Source organism: Anoplophora glabripennis, unplaced genomic scaffold, assembly GCF_000390285.2.
Source record: "Anoplophora glabripennis isolate ALB-LARVAE unplaced genomic scaffold, Agla_2.0 scaffold1675, whole genome shotgun sequence".
In the NCBI taxonomy this organism is placed as follows: domain Eukaryota; kingdom Metazoa; phylum Arthropoda; class Insecta; order Coleoptera; family Cerambycidae; genus Anoplophora; species Anoplophora glabripennis.
In genome coordinates this window covers 9,015-36,434 of record NW_019417753.1, presented here as the reverse complement: position 1 = coordinate 36,434, position 27,420 = coordinate 9,015, and the positions used below count along the sequence as shown (strand labels likewise).

The 27,420-nt window shown below is 37.4% G+C and overlaps 1 protein-coding gene across 2 annotated transcripts; it reads right to left on the bottom strand.

Annotated features, from left to right (window-relative positions):
* Positions 1–295: 295 nt before the first annotated feature.
* LOC108916431 lies at positions 296–27,420 on the bottom strand. 2 transcript variants are annotated; one of them, XM_018722680.1, is made up of 4 exons: positions 27,185–27,420; positions 6,823–7,050; positions 5,316–5,491; positions 296–849 (listed from the first exon to the last, which is right to left on the bottom strand). In XM_018722680.1, the coding sequence occupies exons 1-4, from the start codon at positions 27,359–27,361 to the stop codon at positions 588–590; spliced, it is 843 nt and encodes a 280-aa protein (XP_018578196.1). In that variant the 5' UTR covers positions 27,362–27,420; the 3' UTR covers positions 296–587. The 2 variants fall into 2 exon arrangements, with proteins under 2 accessions (XP_018578196.1, XP_018578197.1); XM_018722681.1 differs by having other exon boundaries at positions 6,832–7,050.

The following is a 27,420-nucleotide window of genomic DNA, read 5'->3' as shown; positions in this document are numbered from 1 at the left end:
TATACTTTACCTACGTCCACTACTAAACACACCGTCTGCGATCAATCTAAGATTCCTATTACGTACGGTAAAAAAATCACACAGCTTTCTTAGCAACCGCCTAGCAACGGTCAATACAAACAGTATTGTATTGACCGTTGCTAGGCGGTTGCTAGGAAAACTGTGCGATTTTTTTACCAAGCTGTGCGATTTTTTTACCGTACGTAATAGGAATCTTACATTGATCGCAGACGGTGTGTTTTTAAGTATTTACAGTAGTGGTCGTAGGTAAAGAGAATTATCACACGATCATTTTTGTATATTTTATTGAATGCAAAATGAAATATTATTATTGCAACTATTATCATAATAATTGTAATAAAATAAAAAAGCGCAGTATCTTTCACTGAACAAAGGGCTAGCAACAAATGAAGGTAAACAATTCTCAGACCAATATATAAAATAAAGTAATGTAGGCAAAATATAAAATACTGCACTCTTTTTTCCTTGGAAAATCCTGTACGACATCACAATACTGCTTCATAACAAAAATATCCCACTACATAGAAACAGTACTGATCGATCATATTCTATTACTTTTTGTTTTGTTAGGGTCTCTGGCATCCATCTAGTCCAACATCTTCCATTCTAAGTGTTTCCCAGTCTTTAACCACATATTTTTCCGTAATTCTTAGTGTGTACTTGGGACATTTATCCCAAGTAACTATTAAGCTATTTGGATAGACATTAAATAACACATTATCCAGCAAGCAGGAAAAATGTTTACCATATAGTGGATTAAAGAGTGGATGTGGGGTGAGCCATAAGCAAAAGGTATTGAAATCTAGTTTTGGTTTTACTAACTCGAATCTAAAACAAAAAAATCATAAAGTATGTAGTATCCGCCAAAAATTTGACAGCATATGTAAAACAAATTATTAACAAACTTTGATTTTCTTTTTAAATTGATGATAAAATCAATTTCCGATTGAAAATAATAAAGAAAAATAGCATTTTTTAATATGATAATAAATGCTTTACCTATATATTTATTTTTTTACGTATACTGTAGATATGTTAACATATTAGGAAAATACATTTTAAATTATCATATAGGATATGATTTCTAGTCTTCTTTTTCACAGTTTTAGGAAATAAACTCCTGACAAAGATATTATAGGTACTACTTGGTAGTGAACATAAAATATAAACGTTAAAATAATTACATTTCTTTAAAATTTACGCAACTATAATGCTATAGTAGACAAGCACAAATGTTGCAAATTCGGTGATCAATAACACATGCGTACAGCTTGTCTTTGATGTGTATGTGAGACTTCATTTCAGAACGCCAGGGACGGATTATGCCCAATGGTTAACAACCAAAATGACTTCCCTGAAGAATTTGCCAGCGATAATACCCTCTTGGTTCAACTCGGCAAAATTTATAGTTTAGGAAATATTTGTGATTTTATGTCACAGTGCATATCGAGCGGCGCCCCCACCATTTTTGTTTTTAATATTTAATTGAACATAATTACTGTGTTAGAACCATACATATTTTTAAAATAAGAGCCTAGAAAATTTTACTGTCTGCTAACGTAATTTTCACTAACAAAATTTGACAAACACTTTACACATAACATAAAAAAATAGAAAAACAAAACAAGAATAAGTTAAATTAACTTAAGTATTTAACTCCAAATATCGATATCCATTCAGACGTTTCTCAAAAACATATAGACCTATTACATTCTTACCCACTATTAATGTATGGGCAGTAATAGTGCGTAACAATTTAATAGGTCCATACGTTTTTGATGAACCTCTGAATGGGCAACAATAATTTATTTAATTAATTTAATAATAATTAGACGACGTTCCATTAGACATCCGAAGAAATGTTTGGTTAATGCACAATGGTGCTCTTCCCCATTTCAATATTGATATACGAAATTATTGTGTTTAATAATAAATGGATAGGAAGAGGAGGTCCGGTTTCATGGCCACCGCGTTCTCCAGGCTTTAGTCCGATGGACTTTTTCCTGTGGGGATACCTGAAAAATTTATTGTACTCAGCCCTAGTACAGACAAATATTGCATTGCATTGCTACAAAGAATTAATTTCCATTGTGATAATATTAGACATACCCCAGAAATGTTTTTTCGTGTAATAAACAAATAGCATTTGTACACTTAGGAAATGTGTGGAGGTGGAAGGTGCCAACTTTGAAAATGTATTTTGATAGTTTTCTTTCTTTTAAATTGTTTTTTTTTTAACTTATTTTAACTTATTCTTGTTTTGTTTTTCTATTTTGTATTATATGTAAAATGTGTTTGTCAAATTTTGTTAGTAAAACTTACATTAGTAGATAGTAAAAAAAAATAATGGAGGCACTGCTCGATGTGTACTGTGAAATAAAATCACAAATATTTTCTAAACTATGAATTTTACCGAGGTGAACCAAGAGGATACTATCGTCGGCAAATTCTTCAGGGAACTTATTTTTCATAAAGGTAGATTGCGATCGTCATCTATGCAAAAATTCTAGGTTGTTAATCATTGGGTATAGTCCGTCCGTATATTCCTCAGAAACAGGTCACGCGGAAATCTTTATTTGTTGGGTCAATGAAAGTAGAAGTCATCGGGTTCCTTACGATGTTTTCAAAATTAGCCAGTTTTATACAGGGTCCTGAAAAACTATTTGACAAACCCGAGGAAATTCAAAGGTGTGTAAATCATTTTTTTTTAATGAAACACCCTGTATATTTTCGCATTTCTGGATTCACTAAAAAAATCTACGTCAGTAGATACAAGGGTTGCTAGAGTTATTCTTGATGGTTTATGATTGATCACCACTTTTCTATTTAAAATGCGAAAAATCACGTTTTGTGTAAGAAACTAATAGTTACCTATGAAAACAAAAGCCCTGTCAAAGCACCAAAAAAAATCACTGACGTTTCTGTATTCTTAAAAATGGATGAAGTGAATAATTATTCGAACAGTGATATTTTAAACTTATTCTTTATTCATGGCGAATGTAACAAGGTTCTGAACAGGACAAGACGCACATTTAATGAAAGATTTATTTACCAGTACCTAATGACAAAAAAGAAATTTAGGAAGATTGAATCAAACTTTTTACGTTTTGGGAAAGTAGCAACGTAGATTTTTCTAGTGAATTCGGAAATGCGAAAATATACAGGGTAAATATACATTTAAAAAAATGACTTACACACGTTTGAATTTCCTCGGCTTCTCAAATAGTTTTCAGGGCCCTGTATAAAACTGGCTAATTTTGAAAACATCGTAAGGAACCCCATGACTTCTGCTTTCATTGACCCAAAAAATAAAGATTTCCGCGTGAACTGTTTCTGAGGTATACAGGCTGTTACGAATTCGCTTCTCACTACAGGGATCTCGGAAACGGTAAGAGCTACGAAGTAGCTTAAATGGGGGCAAAGTTGCGTAATCAGGAGACCAACAATATGCCTCTAAAAAATCAAAGCTAACATGATTAGTTTTCGAAATATTTGAAAAAAAAACTGAACTTGAAATTTTGGAAATCCGTTTTTGTTTAATTTCAGCCTTGTTTGAGGAGATATTGAAAAACGAAGAACACTTTCTCATGGCCACTTTTTGTCCTCTATCGAATGGCATAATCAATTTTTATATGTAACGTTTCGTCTCTCCAGGACCATCATCAAATTCATTATTTTAAATACGACCCTGGAAATTTTATTACATTTTTTGCAATCCTTTATGACCCCCAATACTGTACTGTACTGCCTCAGCCCTAACCAGATTCAGACGTTTTGTCTCGAAAAATTCATCTTCAGTGTATTCGTTCAAAATGTATCTAATTTTTTTATTTAGATTTCTTTGTTTATTGAATTATCGTTCACTGTAAGTGTCGTTAGACCCTGTGAAATCCATCTAGTTATTTAAACTATTACCACCACGCGCTACAATAGAACATTTATTATTATTATCTATTACCATCACTTGGTCATACATAACTCAATAAGTTGTTGCATCAAAATTAAAATATTCTTACAATTTTAATTTTATTATGACAAATTAATTCTTAAAAATGCATATGAACAACCAAAACGCCAACTGAACATTATTCTTTAAAAAATTTCAGTAAATGTTTTGTTTTCTTTTCTGTTTTGGGAAAGGATAAAAATGAAGATCAGCATAATATTATCGGAATTCATTATATCTGTAACTGGAACTGTGAAAGAGCATGTCAGATGTACTCGTATTTGTATGAATATCCTGAAATAAATAGATCGGAATTTGTTTGAATTTTGAGCACTCGAGAACCCTAGAAATAAGTATGAGCGCGGGATTAAAACTAATAATGTTTTATTTTAATGCGTGGTGGTAATAGTTTGAATAACTAGATCGATTTCACAGGGTCTAACGACACGTACAGTGTACGATGATTTAATAAACAAAGAAATCTAAATAAAAAATTTAGATAAATTTGGAACGAATACACTGAAGATGAATTTTTCGAGACAAAACGTCTGAATCTAGTTAGGGCTGAGGCACTACAGTATTGGGCATCATGAAGGCTTACAAAAATGTAATAAAATTTCCAGGGTCATATTTGATGATGGTCCTGGAGAGACGAAACGTTATTACATATAAAAAATTGATTATGCCATTCGATTGAAGGCAAAAAGTGGCTATGAGAAAGTGTTCTTCTTTTTTCAATATCTCCTCAAACAAGGCTGAAATGGAACAAAAACGGATTTCCAAAATTTCCTTTTTTTGTCAAATATTTCGAAAATTAATCATGTTAGCCTAGATTTTTTAGAGGCGTAATGTTGGTCCCTTGATTACGCAATTTTGCCCCCATTTAAACTACTTCGTACCTCTTACCGTTTCCGAGATCCCTGTAGTGAGAAGCGAATTTGTAACAGCCTGTATAATTTTGAAGCCAACAGTGCTGCATGTATTTTTTTAAATCGCATTATCTTGAAAACGGCTAATTTTAAATATGGAAACGTTTATACAAATTTAAAACAACAAACTTGGTGGCAACTTCCTTTATAAGCGGGAATGTAGTTTTGAAAATATATTCATTGAAAAGTTCATGGGCGGTAACCTGGATATTCAAATTTTCAACAAAATCCCACCATGATAAATAATTTACATCATAATGTTTTCATTTTCTTTAATAGTATAGCTTATCTTGTCTTATCATTTCGCTTCTACTTCAACTTTCATTATATCTTTTCATAGGAAATCTGTCAAAACTGTATTGAAATATCTCTATCTCTCATATTTTTGTTTGTTTGTAAAGAACAATTTATAAACTTACCTTAACTGGCACTTGATTACATTATCCTCAAAGTCATCTATGGCATCTATCCAACAATTTTTTGTTTTAAACTTCAAGTAGATTTCATACATTTTTGAATATTTATAATCCGCACATCCTGCAGAATTAATGTACAGGATTTTTGAAACTTCTTTTGAAATAATCATATGCAAGTCCTATAAAAAAAAAATATTAAAAATATTTACAAAATCTATTCTTCTTCAAACTTATTGCACCAGAGAACTTATATATAAAATAAAAATTAAATGTGGTTTATTTATAAAAAAAATTATATTACTTAGTTCACAATAAAGTAACAAATAATGACCCATATTTTAGTTCAAGTTCCAATAAATGTGGACGAATTGCCTATGTTTACAATCTTATTTTTTTTTTAAATTTTATCGTATTATAAATCAATGTTTTGGATTCCAAAGTATTAAAATTGGTACGGGGTCTACGAATATTACAAATATCCGCACTCATTGCGCATCAACGAGATTTCTTTGAGCAATTGTTATTTACCGATCGTGGATACTAACTATAGAAAAAAAATACTTACAAAAGCAACATAATAATGGTATTTAACTGAAAAATAATTTCTACAAATTATGCCACGGTAACGTTGCAATAAATCATTTATAATTTTACTGATCAAAACAAACACCATTGAAAATATGGACTCCAAATACTATAATTCCGCCATACTAGATGAACAATTTTCAACCAAAACTTTTGTCTCTGTTTAATTCTTTTCGTATAATGCACAGCTGAAAGTTAAAAAAACCGCAACAATTTTGATTCTGATCAATATAGATAAAAGCCACAATAATTTTAATTCCTGCAAAATTTGCACATATTTGAATGAAATATAATCAGCTGATATAATCAACCTTTCCATAATCGCATATTTCTAACCTTAATTTAGAAATTAGAGCAAAATAAGTATTCTATGATCCTCGATGTTGATGAGCCGCTAATATTCTCATACGTTTTGTACTTTTTTCGGCAACAACGCATTCTACAAAAAAAATTCAAAGAAGCATAGAGGTTCTGATTGGAAATGGCCCATGCAGTTATGTAAAAGAAGATTCTTTTTTGAAATCCTTCAAATCCCTACTAATTCTAATGCCATTTTCAAATTTTACATCAAGGTAGCTGCTATGAGAAAACTACTGTGCTGTGCTTTAGTTATAGCAGTAATAAGAAACTTTAGAAATCTTTTTAGGAAAAATGATTCTTATATTTTTTTTAATTAAAAACACTATAAAACTAAATAAAACTATATAAACAACACATATTTAAAAATTGATGACATTTCGAAACGACTGTCAAAAGCGTAAAATATGACAAGATTGATAAATCGAAGAACATTGACTTCGTTCGATAAGATCTTTAAAAAACAAGCTTAAATATGATCGAACTGAATGCCTTTGAAATAGATTAAAAAATATGAGAGCAAATAATAATAATTAGACATGTTTTTTTGAAAATATTACGTATTTACAATTGTTACCGTGAGAGTTATATTTCCATTCCCTTCTTTAAAGTTAACCGACTCGTTTATTGGGCGATCTAAATCGATCCATGATAAACCTCCTGGCATGTGGGGACAATTGATGTTGAATATATTACATATACAAATGCTATCTCCTGTCTCAGTTTGATAAAGCGGCCAGTATGCTGTATTGACCACATATGCTGTTGGCAACAGTTGGTCCAATATGTCCATGAGCTGGTCGGAAAACAAAAAAATATATATTTGTATAATAACGAACTAATTGTACAACTTGGATTATTTTACACGGATATGAAATGATGAAATAATAAATAGTAATTCGATAACTATAAACTATGTGTCGGTATCCACTCCTCAATATCACTTATTTTACCACGTAGTACGCCTCTATCGCACTCCCAGTGCACAAGGTTTAAAGATTAAAATTCCCTTTCCCCTCCTACCTATATCAGCCTACTTCGCCCTAGTGTTCTCATTCGTCGCTTTGTGCTCTTGACATAAGGTTCGTCGCCACGTCAAACTTAGTAAGTATATTAATACTGGTCAGCCATTAAGTTTTATTACAGGTTTTTTAGTAATGTCGGACTCAAATAACTGCGAGAAAAACATTTCGAAGAAAGATCTCTTAAGGAGACTTAAAAAATTGGAAAGTAAATATCAAAACGTCAAAAGCCGTCATAGAGGTACGTCACATCCTAAAAGTACAGAACGCTCTCGCTCTCGCACCAGTCATAACACACGCAACAACAAATAAAGTAGAAATTATCGCAGCCCGAGCGGCTCGGAATCTCACCACAGGGATAGCAGTCGTTCAAGATCATTAGAACAAGCACCTACAAGTAATAGGAAACGGCAGGCTTTATGCAGCGATCGCCGTCATCCTGGCGATACGGGGTCTCGTAAAAATAATGCAGATCGAGCCTCGCACGACCCGACAAGCATTTTATCTATAATAGATGATCATAGTCCGTGCGATATGACATCAAATAATATTGAGTTGGGTTTAGGTGAAAAACTCGACGAGACAGATCAAATAGGTAACACATCGGAGACAGGGGAAAATTCTCCGATTTTACAACTTCACAATAATAAAGATATACCGGTCGAGTTTCTAGAAATACTGGGCGACGACCCAGAAAAACACAAAAAATCAGATTTCGTGATGCACCCCGCTTGGTGCAGCCGTTGGGGCCACATTATTAAAAACGGACTGATACTTTCTGAAAAAGAAAAGTTGACAGTGCGCTATCCGTTACCTAGCAATTGCAGTTCTCTCAATCCTCCAAAGGTAAACCCCGAAATTAAACATATATTATCAGTAATAATGTCCAAACGAGACAACGCATATACCTATAGACATTCAGTCTCAAATATGCACGGGTATATCGGCCTTGGCAAAAGGCCTAAACGAAGTTCTGGAGGATAAGGAAAATATTCCTAGGGAACAAAAGAGTAAGCTTTTTCAATACCTAGGAGATTCAGGTAGAATTTTGTCACATTTAATCCATAATATTACACACATTAGACGGGCATTAATAATGCCTAATTTAAGTAAACCTGTCAAAGAAATGGCAGAAAAAATTTCCCCCACAGAACACCTTTTCGGTGACGAATTAGGAGAAAAATTAAAAAATATGAAATATTTAGAAAAAGCTAGTAAGGAATTGAAGCTTGACCAACCTACTACATCTGGTGCAAATTATCAGAATTTTGCCAAAAAATATAACAGGGCAAAAGGAGGGGCAGAGGGACAATCTCACCACTACAACAATTGAAGGGGCAAGTGGATGAATGTGTTATGTTACAATTTCTGAAAAGTTGAGATATTCGGTTGAAGAACATGTTTTGTATCACTGTATTGAATCACAGACCTTCATAAGTATACTGACACTTTGTCATGGATTTTTAGAGTGGATGAACGTATTATATGATAAAATTTACTTAAAATTAAATTACTTAAAATCGATTTTGTGAGAACAACCGAGATATTAGCTAATTGTGACATAACACATTCATCCACTTTCCCCTTCAATTATTTTGGCACAGCGTTAAACAAGAGACGCCTGGCCTGCCAGCAGAGGGAAGTGAGGCCACAAAAAGGGCAAACCTCAACAGTTCAGCATTACAATCAGAGTAAATACCAAAACAAATAGAGAACTCCTCTTCAAAGAAAGCCACCAAAACAGATCCTCTCACCAGAGGTAACTCGGTTAATGAACATATCAAATCGGGATTTACTAGAGATTGGTGCAATTAATAACTGTAAGCCATGCATCAATCAATTTGTTTCTAATATTTTTCTTAGAGACATACCAAATGGTAAGGAAAGGTTCATCCTAAACCTAAAACAATTAAACACATTTGTCGACAGTCCCCATTTTAAAATGAGGATTACAGAACCGCCTTAAGACTTATCCAGCAAGGCAATTTTATGTCAACGATCGAACTTAAGGATGCATATTATTTCATTCCTATATGCATAGAGGACGGAAAATATTTAAGGTTCCAATTTGAACATAATTTATTTGAATTTACTTGTTTACCTTTCGGCCTGTCGTCAGCACCATATAGTTTCACAAAATTGATTAAACCTATAGTAGAAAAATTAAGGAAGTCAGGTATTACCTGTGTAAATTACCTAGACGACTTCTTAATATTGGGGAACACAGGGGAAGAATGTGGCAGAACTCTTTTATTTGGTGTAAAACGTTTATAACCAATATTTAAATTATCAAAAATTATTAAATTTTCTTTCACAGAAAATATTCAAAATCAAGATAGTATCAAAAAATAATAATAATAATATGTATATAACTGTGTACGTACGTATACATGTAAATGTGTGTATATATTATATGTATATGTATGTAGATATAGGTGTATACATACAATGAGAACAGCAATAATCGCAACCATCTCTGAACATCTACGTGGTAAAATAAGTGATATTGAGCATTGGACACCGACACATAATTGGAGATCAAACGAACTTACTTGTAAGTGAAGTAAGTGAAGTTATGTGAGGTGTCCAATCCGAAGATATCACTTCCCCCCACCCAATAATATGTTAAGTATAACATCATCCCGGATTGCGATTATTCTTATATTCATTATCCATATTTAAACAGAATGAGAACAGTAGGGCGCAGTAGGCTGATGTAGGTAGGTGGGGAAAGGGAATTTTAATCTTTAAACCTTGAGCACCGGGAGTACGATAGAAGCGTACTACGTGGTAAAATAAGTGATATCTTCGGATTGGACATCTTACATAATTACGATCGAACTTCACTTACAGGTAAGTTCGTTTGATCTCCAATTTGGTAATTATAACTACATCCACATGCAGTCTTAAAAAATAATTATAATCATAGCAAAATATGATTGCAAACTGAGATATAAAATGCTATACTAAAAATGATATGCGTATTTAATTTTATGATTTCGTCAAGTACCTGTTAAATTTATTTAGCTAGTCTACAATTTTCCGTAGGGCTTTGTCGCATAACGGTCTAGACACACATCGAAGACGGACACGGGACAGCTGCAAGACGAGTGTCCTACGAGATTCCTACGTTTCCCGTTCCGTAGATATTGAGATCACACCACGACGAGACACATATGCATACGACTCATGGCAGTGTGCTTTGAGTGTTCGTATGTGCTGTATCTAAAAATGTTTTCAAATTTTACAAATACCTGTTGCATTAGCTGGTAGCTAACGAATAAGAGGAAAAATGTAGAAGTGATAAAAAATATCGACAATCTGATGACAGCTCCAATCGAGCAACCGAGCTGTACGTGTTTTGTGCAGTTAAGCAGTGAGTGATTAATGCGAGGAACAGTGAAGTGGAGACCCCACAAAAAATTATGCCTTTATTAAGGCCACCCAAATATAATTATTTCCATTTGTTATTATTTATAATCGACATAATCTCAGGACAGATAGTCCAGGAGCCTAAAGACAGGCCTTTCAAGACCTAGAGAGAACGTCAGCAGAGCTGCACCAGGATCTGCTCCAGGCCCTCAAGGCTCAACAGCCCCCCGAATTAAGAGTGGCAAGCCAGGAGACATCAACATGCTCACAAAATGAGCCCCAGAGACATCGAGGCAGGCGTGCCCCAAGGCCCGTACTATCACCACACCTATTCAACGTCTATACATCCGATATGCCTAGGACAGAGCCCACGACTTGTGCCTCTACGCTGATGACACGGCTATCGCGGTCCGTTCGCGGAACTCTAAGATGGCGAAGATATAGCGAAGAGAGCCGGCAGCCGACTGGAGGACTGGTGCAACAGATGGAAGGTGGCAAATAAAACGGAAAAAACACAAGTATTACGTTTTCCCAGGTACCGCATGCGTTTCCAGGGACACGTGAGGCCCAACAGGGAAGACATCTAGTGGGCAACCAACGTCAAGTATCTAGATCGTACGCTGACATGGAGCCGCACGTCGACGCCGTGGTACACAAAACAAGAACCATGAGGGCGATGATGTATCTGATTTTGTGCGAGGACAGCCGTCTCTGCCTACGGAATAAGCTAACCCTTATCTGCCCAGTATTGAAGCCACAGCTGACTTACACTGGGACCCTGCGAAGACGCACCTAGCCTTGGTGCAAGCCGTCGAGAAGTTCGCACTTTGTCGCGAGACAGGGGGCCCCCTGGTACATCCGCAACAGCGTCAATGGTCGGGATCTGGGATTCACGTCAGCCCTGGAAGCGATCAGACAGGGCATGATAAATCTTTTCGAGCTCGCCGAGATCCACAGCAATCCGCTGATCCGGAACGTGGCGGACTACCGAACCAAAGAGGCTGTCGGCAGATGCAGGCGAACCAGACACCAACTCCTGGAAGCAGGCTGAGTCGAAATGTTCTGTTTTTCTGTCTGTTTCAGGATAGTCGGGATCAAGAAACGAAAACGACACACATACATACACTCCCTCTCAACCTACCTTGGAGCTACCATATATCCTCCGGCGCCAGGGTCACCTTAACAGTGCGCTTTCAGATTCATAGCCTCACGACCTCACCCAAACCTACCATCCAGATGGCACGAGTCGTCCGCGATCAATGTACGACACTCCCGAGGGTTTATACATACGAGCCGGCGAAGAAAGAAAAGCGCCAGAGAAACGGCCCCAGCGGGGCGGCGAGTCCTAACTAGGACAGGAGAAAGGACGTGCCTCTACTAGGCGTCCGGGCCTACAGAGATGAAGGCATTTTTCCTGCCAAAGATATTGGTGCGTGTCAGAGTCAATCAATCGGTAGCCGTGCTTGAGTCAAGTCGCGAGTCGCAATCAGCCTTTGATCATGCTAATCAGAAGTCCCCGGGTGTTTCTGAAATTCTTGATGGCATCTATTCAATTATATGAGGAAGGAATGAAAACTTAAACAAAATGTTCTTAAAACAGGTTTAATACAATGTTAGAGTTAGTGATCAAATTACATAAATAACTCTTGTAAACAAGCTAATAAATGTTAATTTAAAATCACGGCAATAGGTTTAACAGATTGAAACAACAAAATAAATGGTGACCAGATATCTCTACTTGTACAATGAAGGGCAACTTAAAGTCCCCACTAGTTGGATCGCTCTCATTCTCTCGCGCCCCACCACAAATAATTACGGAATGTTTCGGACTGCGAGTGTTGTTTGGAAATATACACCGTGGCACCAAAAACTGTTGTATTCAATAGGATGAATAATAATGAATCCGATAACAGTTACATTTGATATTTTAAAATATATTATTTTATTAATGATATGTTAACATTTCGTAGTTAGTTAAATAAGAATATTGAATTATTTTTTTTAAATAAAATATTATATAAAAACTATTTACTTTTTTAATTATTGTTCGCAACATTCAATACCTGCATATTTAAAGTTTTTTTTCCATTACTAGAAATATTCATACAGGGCGGGCCAATAGTGATAATATTATTCCTATTCCATACAGATAGAGAATAATTTTTAGGCGCCTTAAGGGGGACATTTTTAAAATAGTATGAAGTATACGGGGTGATTCCGAAGGCCGCATCAAACATGGTTTTTAAACGCGCGCAATGACCCGATTTTTTATATTTCATATTTTAATCATGATAATAATGAAATAATGATGGAACAGTAAACAATCTTCATTTTGATTCTGTGTTTTATATACAAAATCTTTCAGACAAAATAACTAATGTTTTCGGGAATGAATCAAACATATACCTAAATTGCAAATGAAAATATAAAATTTATTAATAATGTATACACTATAAACGTAAAAGGTAAAGATGATTTTCTTAAAAAAGAAACAATTTTGTTTATATTATACCACTTTATAATAATAATTGTGTATTACAATTATGTAGACCAAATCTAAATTCACTCATCATATATCTCTCTAACTATAAAACTAATATTAAAAATAATAAACGTAATTGTGCTTGGCGCATAAATAGCTAATAGTTTTCAATTAATTTAGATGTCAACTATTAATAAACAATGAAACTTTGATGTAAATAAAAATACGTTATTTTTAACAAAATATATTATATATTTTTTATGACAATAAATATTTAAACGATTAGAATAATAATAATAGCAGTAACACTAAAAATAACAACAATATTAATAATAATAATAAAGAATAATAAGAATAATAATAAACGAACTCATAAATTAATGAAGTCTGTTTACACAAAATTGAACTTACCATTGTATTGGTGTGAATAAAAAATCAGTTGAAAACAGTAAATTAATCCCCGCAACTATTAAGTCATATTATGCTGTTTACAAATAAACTCAGTGCTTTTTACGAGCAATAGCAAAAAAATCGGGCGAAGCATCTGCGGGAACAACTGAATTCACGCATGCGGTCTAAATGCTACTACCATTACCATTTATTAGCCATTAGGCAATACCTACGTATTTGTCTATTACGCGTGTTTCTGTCAAGATTGAGTTTTTTTTTTAAATTTAAATTGTTTGTTGTTGCTGTTATTAATACAAAACAGACATATATTGTACCGATCAGGAAAAGGCTTAAATAATTACTCTTTCCTCCAGTGGAATTATATCACAAAACCTGAATATTTACTAAAAAATATTAGTAGGTATTTATTTATTGCATTTTATGGAGGACAAGGGTATGATAATATCAAAAAAGTAACTCGAAAGAAGTGACGTTAAGTTGACAAATTACAAATAAGTAAATAAGTTGCAAAATTACGTGTTTTTTCACTTTTTTTACTACCCATGAAAATCTAGACGACATATCGGAAAAATAGTTATTCTATGTTGGCGGCATTTAGGCAATTAAATTACCTATAATTTAGTTAAGGTATCTAAAACCATATTTCACTAATTTGTTAACTGTAAAAAAAGCCGAACGCGGAAAAATAAGTTTTCGAAAATTAAGCATTATTATTGCAAAAATAGATGGATGTTGATAAAATTTATGGAAAAGGCGGTCAATCCAAAGATCAACATATGTGCCTAGGGCCAATTCGATTGACCGTGAATGAAATTGTTGCTCCAGGTATTTGTTAATTAACTTCGTTCGTTTTTTTTTGCAATTAATTGTTTAATTAAACGTTAATTTTAAGAAGTTAATATCGTAGATATAGGTTCTATTTGATCAAAAGAAACGTATCGAAAAAGAAAAATTTCAAAAAATTGTCATTAAGTTGCCTTTTATAACTAACAAAGTAGGATGTGAAAAACAGCGGTATAATCAAATTGACCCCAGGGTTAGGCAAAGGTCGCTCTGGAATTCGTTCTTTTTGCGTTAAATAGAGCTTATTTTTATGGTAATTTAAAAAAAAAGAAAAATCACCTACGCCTCTTTGTTCTCAAGATAGCTTTATTTTTTTATGTAACTGTTAAACTATTGGACGTATCGGATCGGGATTTTAGAGACAATTAAAGAAAGGATAAAACTTTTATTTTCAGAAAGTTTTACATTAATAGTTCATGTAACAAACGCGCTAGCAGCAGTAAAGTTAAAGTACGCGGGAGAAGGAGCGCCTGGTCCGTGCACGCACGTGAACGCCACCTTCGTCGCGCGCAAGATTTTTTAACCGAATTTGAAACGTTCAAGTTAAAAATCAAGCACGCTAAGAGAACGATGTTCACGCGCATGCGCGGGCCTAGCGCTGCCACGTGCAGACTGTTCATTAATGTTATATTTTACTCTGCTAGCGCGTTTATTACTTACATGAACTATCAATGTAAAATTTCTGAAAATAAAAGTTTAACCCTTTGTTTAATTATGGTCTCTAAAATCCCGGTCCGTATACGTCCAACAGTAAATTAACAATTAACGTTATAAGAAAAGCCGTGTCGTGGGAACAAAGAGACGTAGGTGATTTCATGTTACGAACTGAATCTCCCTGCTGCCAAAGAGCATCAATTATTCTAGCCTTTTCCTGATCGGTGCAATGCATGTCTATTTTTGTTAATATCAGCAACAATAAACAATTTACCCAACTTTATAAATTAAAAACCTTATTTTATGATGTCGAGTAGTTGTTTAGTTTAGTTATCTTGTTCTTGAGTATTTTATTAGTGATTATTTATTTATAAGCAATACTATACGCAATAAATAGTTAATAATATTAAAATAAAAATTATAGTAGACTTACATTTTAAAATATGTTTAGAAAATAAATACGCTTTCGTAAGTTTTTGAACAAAATTTATAAAATTCAGACCGATATATAATCTAAATTATTTCTGCTGGAATTCAAATAACTAAACCTGTATTTAACCAAAAAATGTAACTTCTCTTAATAACAAAAAGTTAGTTTACGTGTAACACTACTACATATTTAACAATCTCTTTATTACAATAATGAATCAGACATTAATGTATAATAATTAAAAGTATTAAATTAAAATCACGACAATGAACAGGTTACTATACTACTGGAAGTAGCATGCCATTGCGAAAAGTGTGGCTGAGAGACAGACAGTATCTCAGACACGCTGTCTCACTCTAGCACGCCGCGATTGGTTGGAGCATTCATTTCCAACCAATCGCGGCGTGCTAGAGTGAGACCGCTTGTACTGAGGTACTTTTTGTCTCTCTCGCACACTCAGCCACAATTTTCGCAATGGCATGCCTCCAGTAGTATCTGCTCGAAGGATTCGCCATATTCTTAGCGACTTTTCCTAGGGTGGAGGTAAGTATTTAAAAATTGCCATACGTAATTCATTCATAAATCATACTGATTGATTAGTATAGTATGTGATAGAGATATATGATAATTGAATTAAGATGTTGAGATATTTGGTCTACATACAGTAATCAACAATTAATTATTATTACAAGAAAAAAAATTAAGAAAATTATCTTTATCTTTTACGTTTATAGTGTATAATATTATTTATTAATTTTACATTTTCATTTGCAATTTATATATTTTATTCATTTTTGAAAACATTAGTTATTTTGTCTGAAATATTTTGTATATATGAAATATAAAAAACGGGTCATCCTATTTATAAATCATGTTTGATACATCTTTCCAAAACGCTCCGTATACTTCATAATATTTTTAAAATGTCCTCTTTAAGGCACCGCTCGATGCCCTAATAAAATATGTATTTTCTATCTATATGACATGGGAGTAATATAATCACTATTAGTCCACCCTGTATGTATTGATTTAAGACAACATTTATAAATGAATATCTCTAATACAGGAAAACACTAAATATGCAGGTATGTGGATGTAGTGAACAATGGTTAAAATAGTAAACGGTTTATAACATTTTATTTTTAAAAAAATCTTCAATATAATTATTTAACTAACCAAGAAATGTTACAATACATTACATATCATTAATAAAATAATATTTTAAAAAATATCAAATGCAACTGGTATCAGATTAATTATTTACCCTATCGAATATATCAGAGTTTTTGGTGCCACGGTGTAGTATATCTCCATACCGCACTCCCAGTCCGAAACATTCCGTAATTATTTGTGGTGGGGCGCGATAGAATGAGAGCGGCCCAACTAGTGGGGACTTTAAGTTGCCCTTCATTGTACGTAATGATAAGGAATGCAACAACAATATACTTCTGACGTGATTTGGTTACGATATAGATGGGTCTTAATTAATTCCACGTTGATCGGAATCTAAGTTGTGTTGACGTTATGGTCATCTGTCATCGGATGTGTCGTGTGGTCAGAAGATCCATGGTACGATGGTTTTAGTTGCAATTAGGAAAAAATATAACGTGTTAGTAAGAAGGATATTTACAAAAAAAATGGTGTCAATCTGGTTATCTGTGATTGAGTAATAAAATTTAATGTACAAAATGTCTTAAAATTTAATATTTACAATTTATGTTAAAGTTATCTAGATTAATAATAATATAATAAAAGTACGGTGTAATTTTAAAACGGAGAAAATCTAAACTAGGTTTGGTGTTTAATCAGTTAAATTAGAACATAAAAAAAATTGAACAGAATTTGAAAATCTATGAAATAATGATGTAATCAAAATACAAAACTTCTAAAAGTTAATCTATTTATCGAAATTTAATTAACAAGAATTTACTACAAAAATACTTCCGAACAACCAGATCACATGTTGTGTATTGAAACAAACAAAAAAATATTGATAATCATAAAAAGTATAACACCCTTACAACCTGGTATGTAGGTAATGTGGTTTAACAGAGATAATAAGATAAAAGATATTAAAAATTACTGAGAGAACAAGATACTATATAATAAAAATTATATGAACTATAAGCTATTGCTTTAGGCAAGGTTAAAGTTTCCACACTTGTGCGAGCATAGAGAAGGATTAAATTGAAGGAGTGAGAAGAAATAAGATACTTTTACTTATATAAAATAAGAAAAAATAAAAGGAACTTACCTCATCCAGATCCTTGAAGTGGTGAGACAACCATATTCCAGTCCAGACTATAAATTTGTTAGAGGCTCAGTCGAAACTGCAAGTCTGTGACGTAAGTGGAATTTTCTAACACCCTATGTATACTTATCAAGTGCAGAAGAATCTCCCCGTAGAATTAAAATCTGATAAAAACACACAGTACGGGTTCTAAAACTTCGTTAAATAAAAGAAAAATGCAATCAAGAACACGGTTGTGGACCTATACTGTCACGTGCCCTTGAAAAAAAACGCAAGTAACTTTTTCGTCGTACCTAAAATAATTAAGGAAAGAAACAAGCAATTAGCAAATAGTTCAAGCCAAGCAAAGTAATAAAAATTATTAAACCACAGTTACGTACCAGTTTGGAAGCGTGTAAAATATTTCCACGTGTAAATTTGATAATATTGAAGGGCGTATCGAACATACGATCTGTTCCACAAGAGCTAAATTGGAAGGGAGCGAATTAATAGTATAGCAGTCACGCGTTCGGACAATTCCGGTACCGCGCCATCTACTGCATACGTAGAGTACGTTCCATTATACGATTGTTTCACGGTTTTAGTGTGAGGATGAATTGGAGTAATTATGGAGTAAATAGAGGCGTTATATTAAAATTGATGTTATACAGCGTGAATAAAATAAATGAAACGAAATTAATAAAAATTTCGTTACAACGTTATAGTCAGTATATTCCATGTTAAAAAGTATACTGAATGTTAAAAAAATTTAAATAGAAAATTTCCAAAACTAATACCATATTTGAAAAGCAAATCAGTTGGATACCGTCCGAAAAATTCCAGAATTCTAACGAAAGAGGAAATTGAGATTTTTACAGGAAGTACCTGATAATAGATTTTTGCTAGAAAAAATAATTCAAATTAATATAAATCGATCAATTTCACTAAGTTTTGGACAACTTTTCAGGTCATTTTAATAATTGGTATTTGTGGAGTTTTGAAAAGAGATGAGTTACTAAAGATAACGATCGGTGATATAGAAGACAATGATTCAATTATTACCATAAGAATTGATGATTCCAAAACTTATACTCTGATATGTTTTGTGATTTCGATCAAATGAAGATATACCGCAAATAATGTGTTTTACGTCCGGCAGTTACTGCAAGTCGAAAATTTTCTGTGAAGTATGCAGGGAGAAATGTGTTAACCAAGTGTTTGTCGTCAACAAACTAAGGAATGTGCCAAAAGAAATAGCAACTTATCTCAATTTGCCTCATCTGGAAACATACAGGACACTGCTTTAGACGTTCTTCCGTTAGCCGACGCACGGTCCATATTACCACCACTGAACGACATGGAGGCTGGCGTTTTAGTACGGTAGCGAAGACATTATATAGAAGATTCTATACAAAATAAAATTTCAATCAAAAATAAATTATCACCATCTTCGGCAGAGCCCACGGAACTTGCCAATAATACAACGTGCGCAGTAAACTTAAACAATTATAGCAGCAGCCTCATTGAACACCTCGAACTAAAAACTACGATAACTGACAGCACTGGATCTGGCATAAATTTAACTCACTGCAATATCGACACTTTCCATTTATATGCAGTGCAAAACAAATTGTAATCGACCTTTTTATAATAGTTATTGATTGTATTGATTGATATTGTATTGAAATGTTATATTACTTAAAATGTACGTGTAATTAATAAAATTGTAAATAAGTTTCGAAAAAATGACAAACTATTTTGACATTTGTTTTATGTTTTAGAACGAAAAAGACTTTGGTTCTAGAGAACATAATAGTTATTTGTACCATAAAGGAGGTAAGTATTATTTATAACCAGTCGAGGACGATTTTGGCACTAAAGTCCGAGACTAGTAAATTATATTTAACTGCAGCGTCACGAAATAAAGATTAGGTTTTATTTTTGATAATTCTTAATCAATTCATTTTGACATTTTTCGAAATCTTGCAAAGTCGCCTTGGTTGTTTGGATTTTGTCGTTTCTAAGGTGTTTATAAACAAAAGTTACATAAAAGTTGTAATTTTGCTGGTTTTGAATTATTATTTCTAAATGAGTGATTTTCAAATATAACGTGAATTTTTATTGCCGGAGAAGTCGAAAGTGCGCTACGGAGGAGCATATAGAAATTAAATTAAAATACCCCAAGCTGAGAGCATTTTTGAAACGTAAGAATTACGGGTATAACCTAAAAAGTCAACGTTTTTACAAGAAAACAAGTCAACGATTTTCTCCTTCAGACATCTCATAATACATATTTGCTAATGAAAGTGCCGTTCTGATGAGATATGCAAACTTACTTTGGACGTCAATTTAAAAAATTTCGATGAAATTATTGCAGTTACAATTCCAGATTCTAAAAATGGTATGTTACGTACGTTTACAATTACTTCTCGTCTGGGTTCTGTTTCTCACCTAGAAATTCTCAAGAAATATATCAAGATTAGATTGGAAATTAAAACTGAAATTTCACGCTTTTTTATGCGCTATCAAGCAGGTAGAAAGGTAGATATAGAGGATAAGAGTGTACAGTTTTTGAAACTAGAACATCCTGAAACATATACAGGCTATTCATTCTGAAGAACATCGGCAACGTTACTAGCTAATACAGGAGTTGATGTATTAGCAATCAAGAGACATGGTGGGTGGGAATCAGCCACCGTTGCATAAGGTTATGTTGCTGACAGTTTAAGTAACAAAAATGAAAAGGCCAACAGGATTCTTTACAATGACACTCCAACTCCAGGTTCTAGTATCATGCTGTTTTAATGGATCAGTCTGATAATATTGAACCTCCGGTGACTGAAATGGAGCGGTCAAATCATTTTGAGAAGAATGTGACAGTAAACGCGAGGGGAATAATTATCCAGATTTTATAAATGTTACTAAATGTAATAACTGTACAATTACCTACTATAAGTATTCATTCATAATAATTAATTAATAATGTTCATCAAATATTTCTATTTATTTGTTCATAAAATATGCATTTATAACTCGAAATCGCTTTTTTCCCTAGGGAAGTAAGTTACCTCACTTGTCCATAGAATTCTACGATAAAATCCACTTACCCCCTTAAAACTCCTTCGTGTATCTATCTTGTCGTGGTGAAGGGGCTTGCGTGCACCAATGAGTCTGAGGGCCATGCCGACGGCAATTTGCCAGAAGGGTTTCCCATGTCGGAAGGGTCTCGGATGAGATGCCAGACTAACAGATACAGCACACACACCAACACGCCACTACACTCACAACACCATACATCACACACGCATTCTTACACGTTCGGGCACGGTCATTCCAACTCCCCCACCCTTCCGCTGCGAAATACCGAGGCTGGACCCCAGTAGAGAGGTAATCTGGAGAGGTAGCGGTGAAAGAAGCTAGGGATGGTGCACCTAGTGCCGCCTGATAGTATAGCTGCCTCATCATCAGATGTATAATCCCGGAGCGTGTAATAGTGCCAGGTGGCGCCTGGATAAGGGCCCTGCTGCACACTTCGGGGTGCTTCACCAGCGGCTGCCAGACCCTTCTCTCTGGGAAAACGTTCAACCATGGCTGAACAGTGGAAGCGAGAACTTGGATTTCCGTGAGGTTCATTGTACCGAGCAAAAACATCACTACAGAGAAAACACCCCTTTCTAAAAACGTCCCATGGAAGACAAAAACAAAAGAATACTGTAAACGTACCAACAAATCAAAACACCGAGCTCCCTGGTTCAGGGAAGGATGCAATGGAGGTAGAGGGGGCAGAGGAAAGGAAAAGAGGAGAGAGAGAAGGATTAGGGCTAGGGCAAAGAAAAGGAGGGAAGTGGATGAGGCCAGGAAATGGTTGCAAGAGACATCAGGCCCAGCGTGCCCATCCGAGGCCCAACACTCCATGTCGGCACCAACGGAAAGCGGGCCAGGGACCAGTACCTCGAAAGAGGGTCCTAAGGAACCAGCAACCGAAGGCTGGCAAAACCTCGAGGCCCTCAGGCAAGGCGGAAGTGGAGGGAGGACAAGAGGGAAGCCAAGAGGCGGTCCTTTGTTCTTCCCTCTGCCACAGCAGCAGTGGTCAGGGAAGGGGGGCCGGGAGGACCGAAAGAGCAGCCGGGCCCCTCGACTGGACCAGCCAAAAAATGTCGAGGGCGGACAAAACAACACCACCAGAGAGAGAGAGAGGAAGAGGGTAAGGACTCTCCCATCGTCTTCCGGGGGGGCGCCGCCACATGTGTCTCCCTTGATAAGAGGGAAAGCGGTGAGGGTGCCGCTACGGAGGGCTGATGAGAGAGTACCTAAAGAAAGGCGGGAAAACCAGGTGGTCATGTTATCCAATCGTGAGGATGGTATGATCACCCCTCCTGAAGGACAGAAACTGAGGGAAAATCTGGTCCCTGAGATGTTTCGGACCATGGTGGGCCCCGAAGGGGGACCTCAAGGACCGGAACTCCGCTTCAGGAACTCGGGCCTGGTGGATCCGGGCTGGTTCCTGGTAACGGCTCAGGACGAGATTTCAAAGGACTGGCTCCTGGAAGATGGGTATCTCTGGCCGAGGGAGACGTCACTTTCCGGGCAATCCGGGCAAGTGATGCACCATGGCCGGAGAAGGTTGGTTCTGGCTGAGAAGCCCAGAGGTCAACCTTCCCAAAGTAAGGGCGATGCTGGAGCTTCAAAATCGCTCCCTAGAGGTTAGAAGATGGAAGCATATAGAGACGACAGGAGGACCTGGGGGGTGGCATCTGACCTTTATGGTTGGCCAGGACATATCCAGGCGCCTAGAGGAGGTCGGGTGGGTCCTCTACTTCGAGTTGGTTACTCTGGCGGTGCGCCGGATACCGACTTGGAGTGGAGCGGTCCGCCAGGCACCCAAGGCGCCGGGGGAGCCCGGGCCGACCTAGGAAGGGAAGTAAGCCCCCCCACTGCACCATCAGGCCCCAAGATGGATACATTGCAGGTGAGGCAAATTAATCTTCAGCACAGTCAGTCAGCTACCGGGGAACTGGTGAAGCTACTGACAGATAAGACTGGAGAATTAATTTTAGTTTAGAGAATTAATTTTAGTTAGTTTAGTTTTTTTAGTAGGAACCTTATGTTTACAGGAATCGAGTAGTGGGGCTAGGTAGTACCTGCCACAATTGGATAGTCGGGAAGGAGGATGGAGCCGAGCCACCTCGGACCTGCATAATGGCGTCCAAGGAACTCTGGATGGTATCACTACCACAACTGGGGACCAGGAATGCCACTGCAGCCATCCTCGAATATAAGGTAAGAGGAATTAGGCGTAAGGTCATAGTTAGTAGCATATACCTCCCTTTTGATACTGGTAGACTACCGCCTACTAAAGAGTTAGAAAATGTAGTTAATTTTGCTAAGAATAAAGGTCTGCCTGTAATGATTGGGTGTGACGCAAATGCTCACCACACGGTATGGAGCAGCGGGGATATTAATTCCCGTGGGGAGGCGTTGCTGGAATATATAGCAACCACAGACCTGCAGGTCATGAATAGGGCAAAGGAGCCGACTTTTGTGAACCGCATCCGGAAAGATGTGATTGACATTACGTTGGCTTCTCAAAGTATCACAGACTTCATCTCGATGTCCGATCACAGGATGATCGCTTTCGAGATAAAGTCGGATTCGGAAACGATAACTCTCCGACGAAATCCAAGGGCAACGAACTGGGAGGTATATCGTGGTAACCTAGGGAGCTCCCTAGAAGCGAGCAACCAGGGTGATCGAATAACCTCCACAAGGCAGTTAGATAACGAGCTAGAAACCCTAAGCAGTTGTATCGTCTCGGCATATGAGGAGGCTTGCCCTCTCAGGGCGGCAGGTGGGCGCAAGGTCCGCTGGAGGGTCTCCGCCAGACGGCCAGGCGTGTCTTTAACCGAGCTGTCAGGGAAGGGGAAGGGACCTCTTGGGACGATTACAAAACTGCAAGGAGAGAGTTTAAGAAGGAACTTAGGCGTAGCAAGAGATCTGGCTGGAAGGCATACTGCAGCGAGCTGGGGTCCCTGCCGGAGACAGCCAGATTAATGAAGATCTTAAGCTGCGACAAAAGGGAGAAATTAGAGTCATTAAAGAGGGAAGATGGGACTTGGACCACTTCCAGCGAGGAGTGTTTAGCACTTCTACTGGAAACTCACTTTGCAGGTGGAGGCCATGTCGTCGAGGGCACCAGGGCGGAGCCGATGCCACAAGCAGATTGGCTCCTGGCCGAGGAGCTCATTGGCGACGAGGCAGTAACCTAGGCAGTGAATGAGTTCGAACCCTACAAGGCAGCGGGGCCGGATGGAGTTTTCCCGTTGTTGTTGCAGAGGGGCCTGGATATTCTCTTGCCATGTATGGTGAGGGTCTTCCGGGCCAGTCTGGCGATGGGCTACGTCCCACAGGCTTGGAGGTCAGCCAAGGTGGTCTTCATCCCCAAGGCTGGAAAAGAAGACTACACTTCGGCGAAGTCTTTTAGGCCTATTAGTCTCACATCCTTTCTGTTTAAAACGATGGAAAGAATTGTGCACAGGTGGATGGGGCGTTGAGTAGAAACCCAATCCACACGAACCAGCATGCATATAGGCGGGGCAGATCCACAGAGACGGCCTTACATAGTGTCACGCATAAAGTAGAGAAGTCCCTTCAGTACAAAGAGGTCCTACTGGCAATAATCTTTGATATAGAAGGTGCCTTCGACAAGGCAAAAACTGAGACCATATGCAACTTGCTCCAAGATCGGGGTACATCGCCTATCGTGGTCGAATGGGTGAGTTCGGCATTGAAGGAAAGGAAGGTTAGTGCAGCCATGGAGGACCGTCGTAGGGACCTGGGAGTGGGGGGGATGCCCTCAAGGCAGCTGCCTCTCCCCGCTTCTATGGTGCCTAGTGATGGACGGTCTCCTGGAACGCCTAACCTCGGAGGGACACAGTGATGCCCATGCTTACGCCGATGATGGCGTGGTTCTAGTCGCGGGCCGGTTTTTGGACGTGGTATGCGACATAATTCAGGGAGCCTGTAGGATCATAAAGAGGTGGTGTGAGGAGATGAGGCTCTCAGTCAACTCAAAGAAGACTGAGATGATCCTATTTACATGGAGAATGAAGATAGGTGAGTTCAGAGCTCCAACCATGTATGGGAGATCCCTGACTTTGGTCAGGGAAGTCAAATACTTGGGGGTAATCCTGGACAGCAAACTGTCGTGGGGGCCACAGGTTGAGAGGATTAGGAAATCAGTGGCAACCCTCTGGCAGTTAAGGAAGGTAGTTGGCAAAAACAGGGGGCTCAATCCAAGGGTGCTTCACTGGGTGTACACGGCGGTAGTCAGGCCGAGGCTGCAGTATGGGGCCTTGGTCTGGTGGCCGTGTGTGGACCGGGTGACGGTAGCCAGGAAGCTGGTGATAATCCAGAGACTTGCCTGCTTAGGTATTACAGGGGCAATGAGGACGACCCCAACGGCCGCGTTAGAGGTCCTTCAGGGGCTGGCGACCCTTCCTACATGGATTATGAGGGAGGCGATGGCGGCATACCTTAGGATAAGGGACGCCGGCGGTTGGAGAGTGAAAGGACGCACTTAGGGCCATGCTGCCGTGGCCCTCAGTGCGGAAAGGGACATCCCAATATCCGCCATGAGGGTTACGGAAGCAGAGGACCGGCTTAGGTTAGGAAGGAAGTATGTCACCACTTTCCCCTCGACAGAGCAGTGGAAGCAGGATGGTGATATGTTCTCCCCGGGATCCCTAGTATGATATACTGATGGATCTCGGGTAGAAGACGAGTTTTCAGGAGCAGGAATTTATCTGGAAGGCAGCGGCATCCAGGAAAGCTTTTCACTGGAAAATTAATGACTTAGTGTGTTAGTGCCCTTTAAAGAGAAGGTACTCGTTAAGTAAAAAACTGTCCGGCGGCCGGCGGCGTGGTGGTGGGGGAAGCTCGTCCAAACGTTCAAATTGATGCGCGCTGTATATATATATATATATAAACTGGGGTAGCTCGACGAAAAAATAACAATGGGCATACTTACGAATTCGTAGAATAGCCCTGAACCCCAGAAAGGGGGTACGCTACAGTCTTCCAGGCCGAGTTTTGGTAGCAAGCAAGGAGGAGGTAAGGAATTGTGTAGAGGAGAAGATTGTTATCTGCTCCGACAGTCAGGCCGCGCTCAGAGGGGTTAGCTCCCCGATGACTAGGTCTGTCCTTGTCCAGGAATGTGGAGACGCTCTAGAGTCATTGGCCAGACGAAAAGAATTAGAGTTGGTTTGGGTCCCAGGCCATATGGGTATCCCTGGTAACGAGAGGGCGGATCAATTAGTTCGTCTCGGGTCCAGGGTACCCGGACAGGGACCTGAACCAATCTTAGGTATCACACGAGGCAGCGTTAACGGGGCCCTAAATAAATGGGCCTATCAAACTTTAGGTCATAAAGGAGGAGAAATAGAGGATGTAGGCAGGCCCATAGTTTTATACATGGACCTAGCAAATCCAAGACGAGATGGCTGCTGAGCCTCAGTCGAAGAGGCATTTAAGCTTAATAGGAATTGAGGAGGACTCTCTATGCCTGAAATGTGGTGAAGGGGAGGACACCCCTGTCCACCTTCTGGGACAGTGTGCAGCCTTTGGGAGAATAAGACATAAAGTTTTTGGTGCTGAAGAGCTGCAAGGGGTTGAGGTGAGAGACCTTCCATGGACCAAAATCCTGGCGTTCATCAGGGCGTCGAGAGTGGTTAGGTGATGGGACGGCGGGGTAGGCAAAAAGGGCCCACTTGTGGCCTAATTGCCAGGCTGAGGCCGCCCCTTTTACTACTACTACTACTACTACTACTACTACTACTACTACTACTACTACTACTGCTACTGCTACTGTGCTACTACTACTACTACTACTACTACTACTACTACTACTACTACTACTACTACTACTACTACTACTACTACTACTACTACTACTACTACTACTACTACTACTACTACTACTACTACTACTACTACTACTACCCCCTTAAAAATAATGTATTAATAGTCTATTTACTATAGTCAGAGCAGATAAAAGTATTTTACAGCTAGGTGACAAAAAAGACTAACTTTGTCAACTGATCACTTAACGAAAATGTCGATTTTTGATGACAGTTTTAGAAAAATGAAATTAAAGTGTAACAAACATATAATTGTCATAACTGACAATGTGAAGCGATGACCGCTGACAACGAAACGAAATCAAAAGTTCAATGCTTTTATGACTAAAATTTTAAAATAACATTATTGTAGCTGCCTAAGTAAATTATCTAATGACATTGTGTTCACAATTCAAAGACATTGCATGGATTTTTGACGTATAGAACGTTGTGGCTGATTAAATTGGGCTCAATACAAATTTTTTTATCAATATGTGTAGCTAACTATCAAAAATATCGAAAGTAAATTGATTTCCTAAAAAATAGAACCCTTCAAAATTCATTTTTCTAAAAAGAAATATGCTGTACTTACCCGACTTGGACCAAAGCTGTTTAAGAAAGTATTGCAAAGATGTATAGACACTTCTAAAGATTCCAGGATTAATCTCATCAGTCGCACTATGTCTTCTTTCTCTAAAGGTTTTACATCAGAATTCCCTTGCAAACTATGGGACACGTTTCTACGGTTACCATTCATGAAACTTTGCATGGCGTAATGCGGAGTACTCCATATATTCAAAATAGAAGTGTAAAAACCAACATTATTAA

Bases quoted from the DNA above. Each gene is read 5' to 3' on its own strand.
- LOC108916431 (XM_018722680.1), bottom strand. From the start codon at position 27,361: ATGCAAAGTTTCATGAATGGTAACCGTAGAAACGTGTCCCATAGTTTG. The intron at 7,051-27,184 runs GTAAGTACAGCA...TTTTCCGACCAG, and splicing joins ACAGCTTTGGTCCAAGTCGG to CTCATGGACATATTGGACCA. The intron at 5,492-6,822 runs GTAAATACGTAA...TTTTTTTTATAG, and splicing joins TAACTCTCACGGTAACAATT to GACTTGCATATGATTATTTC.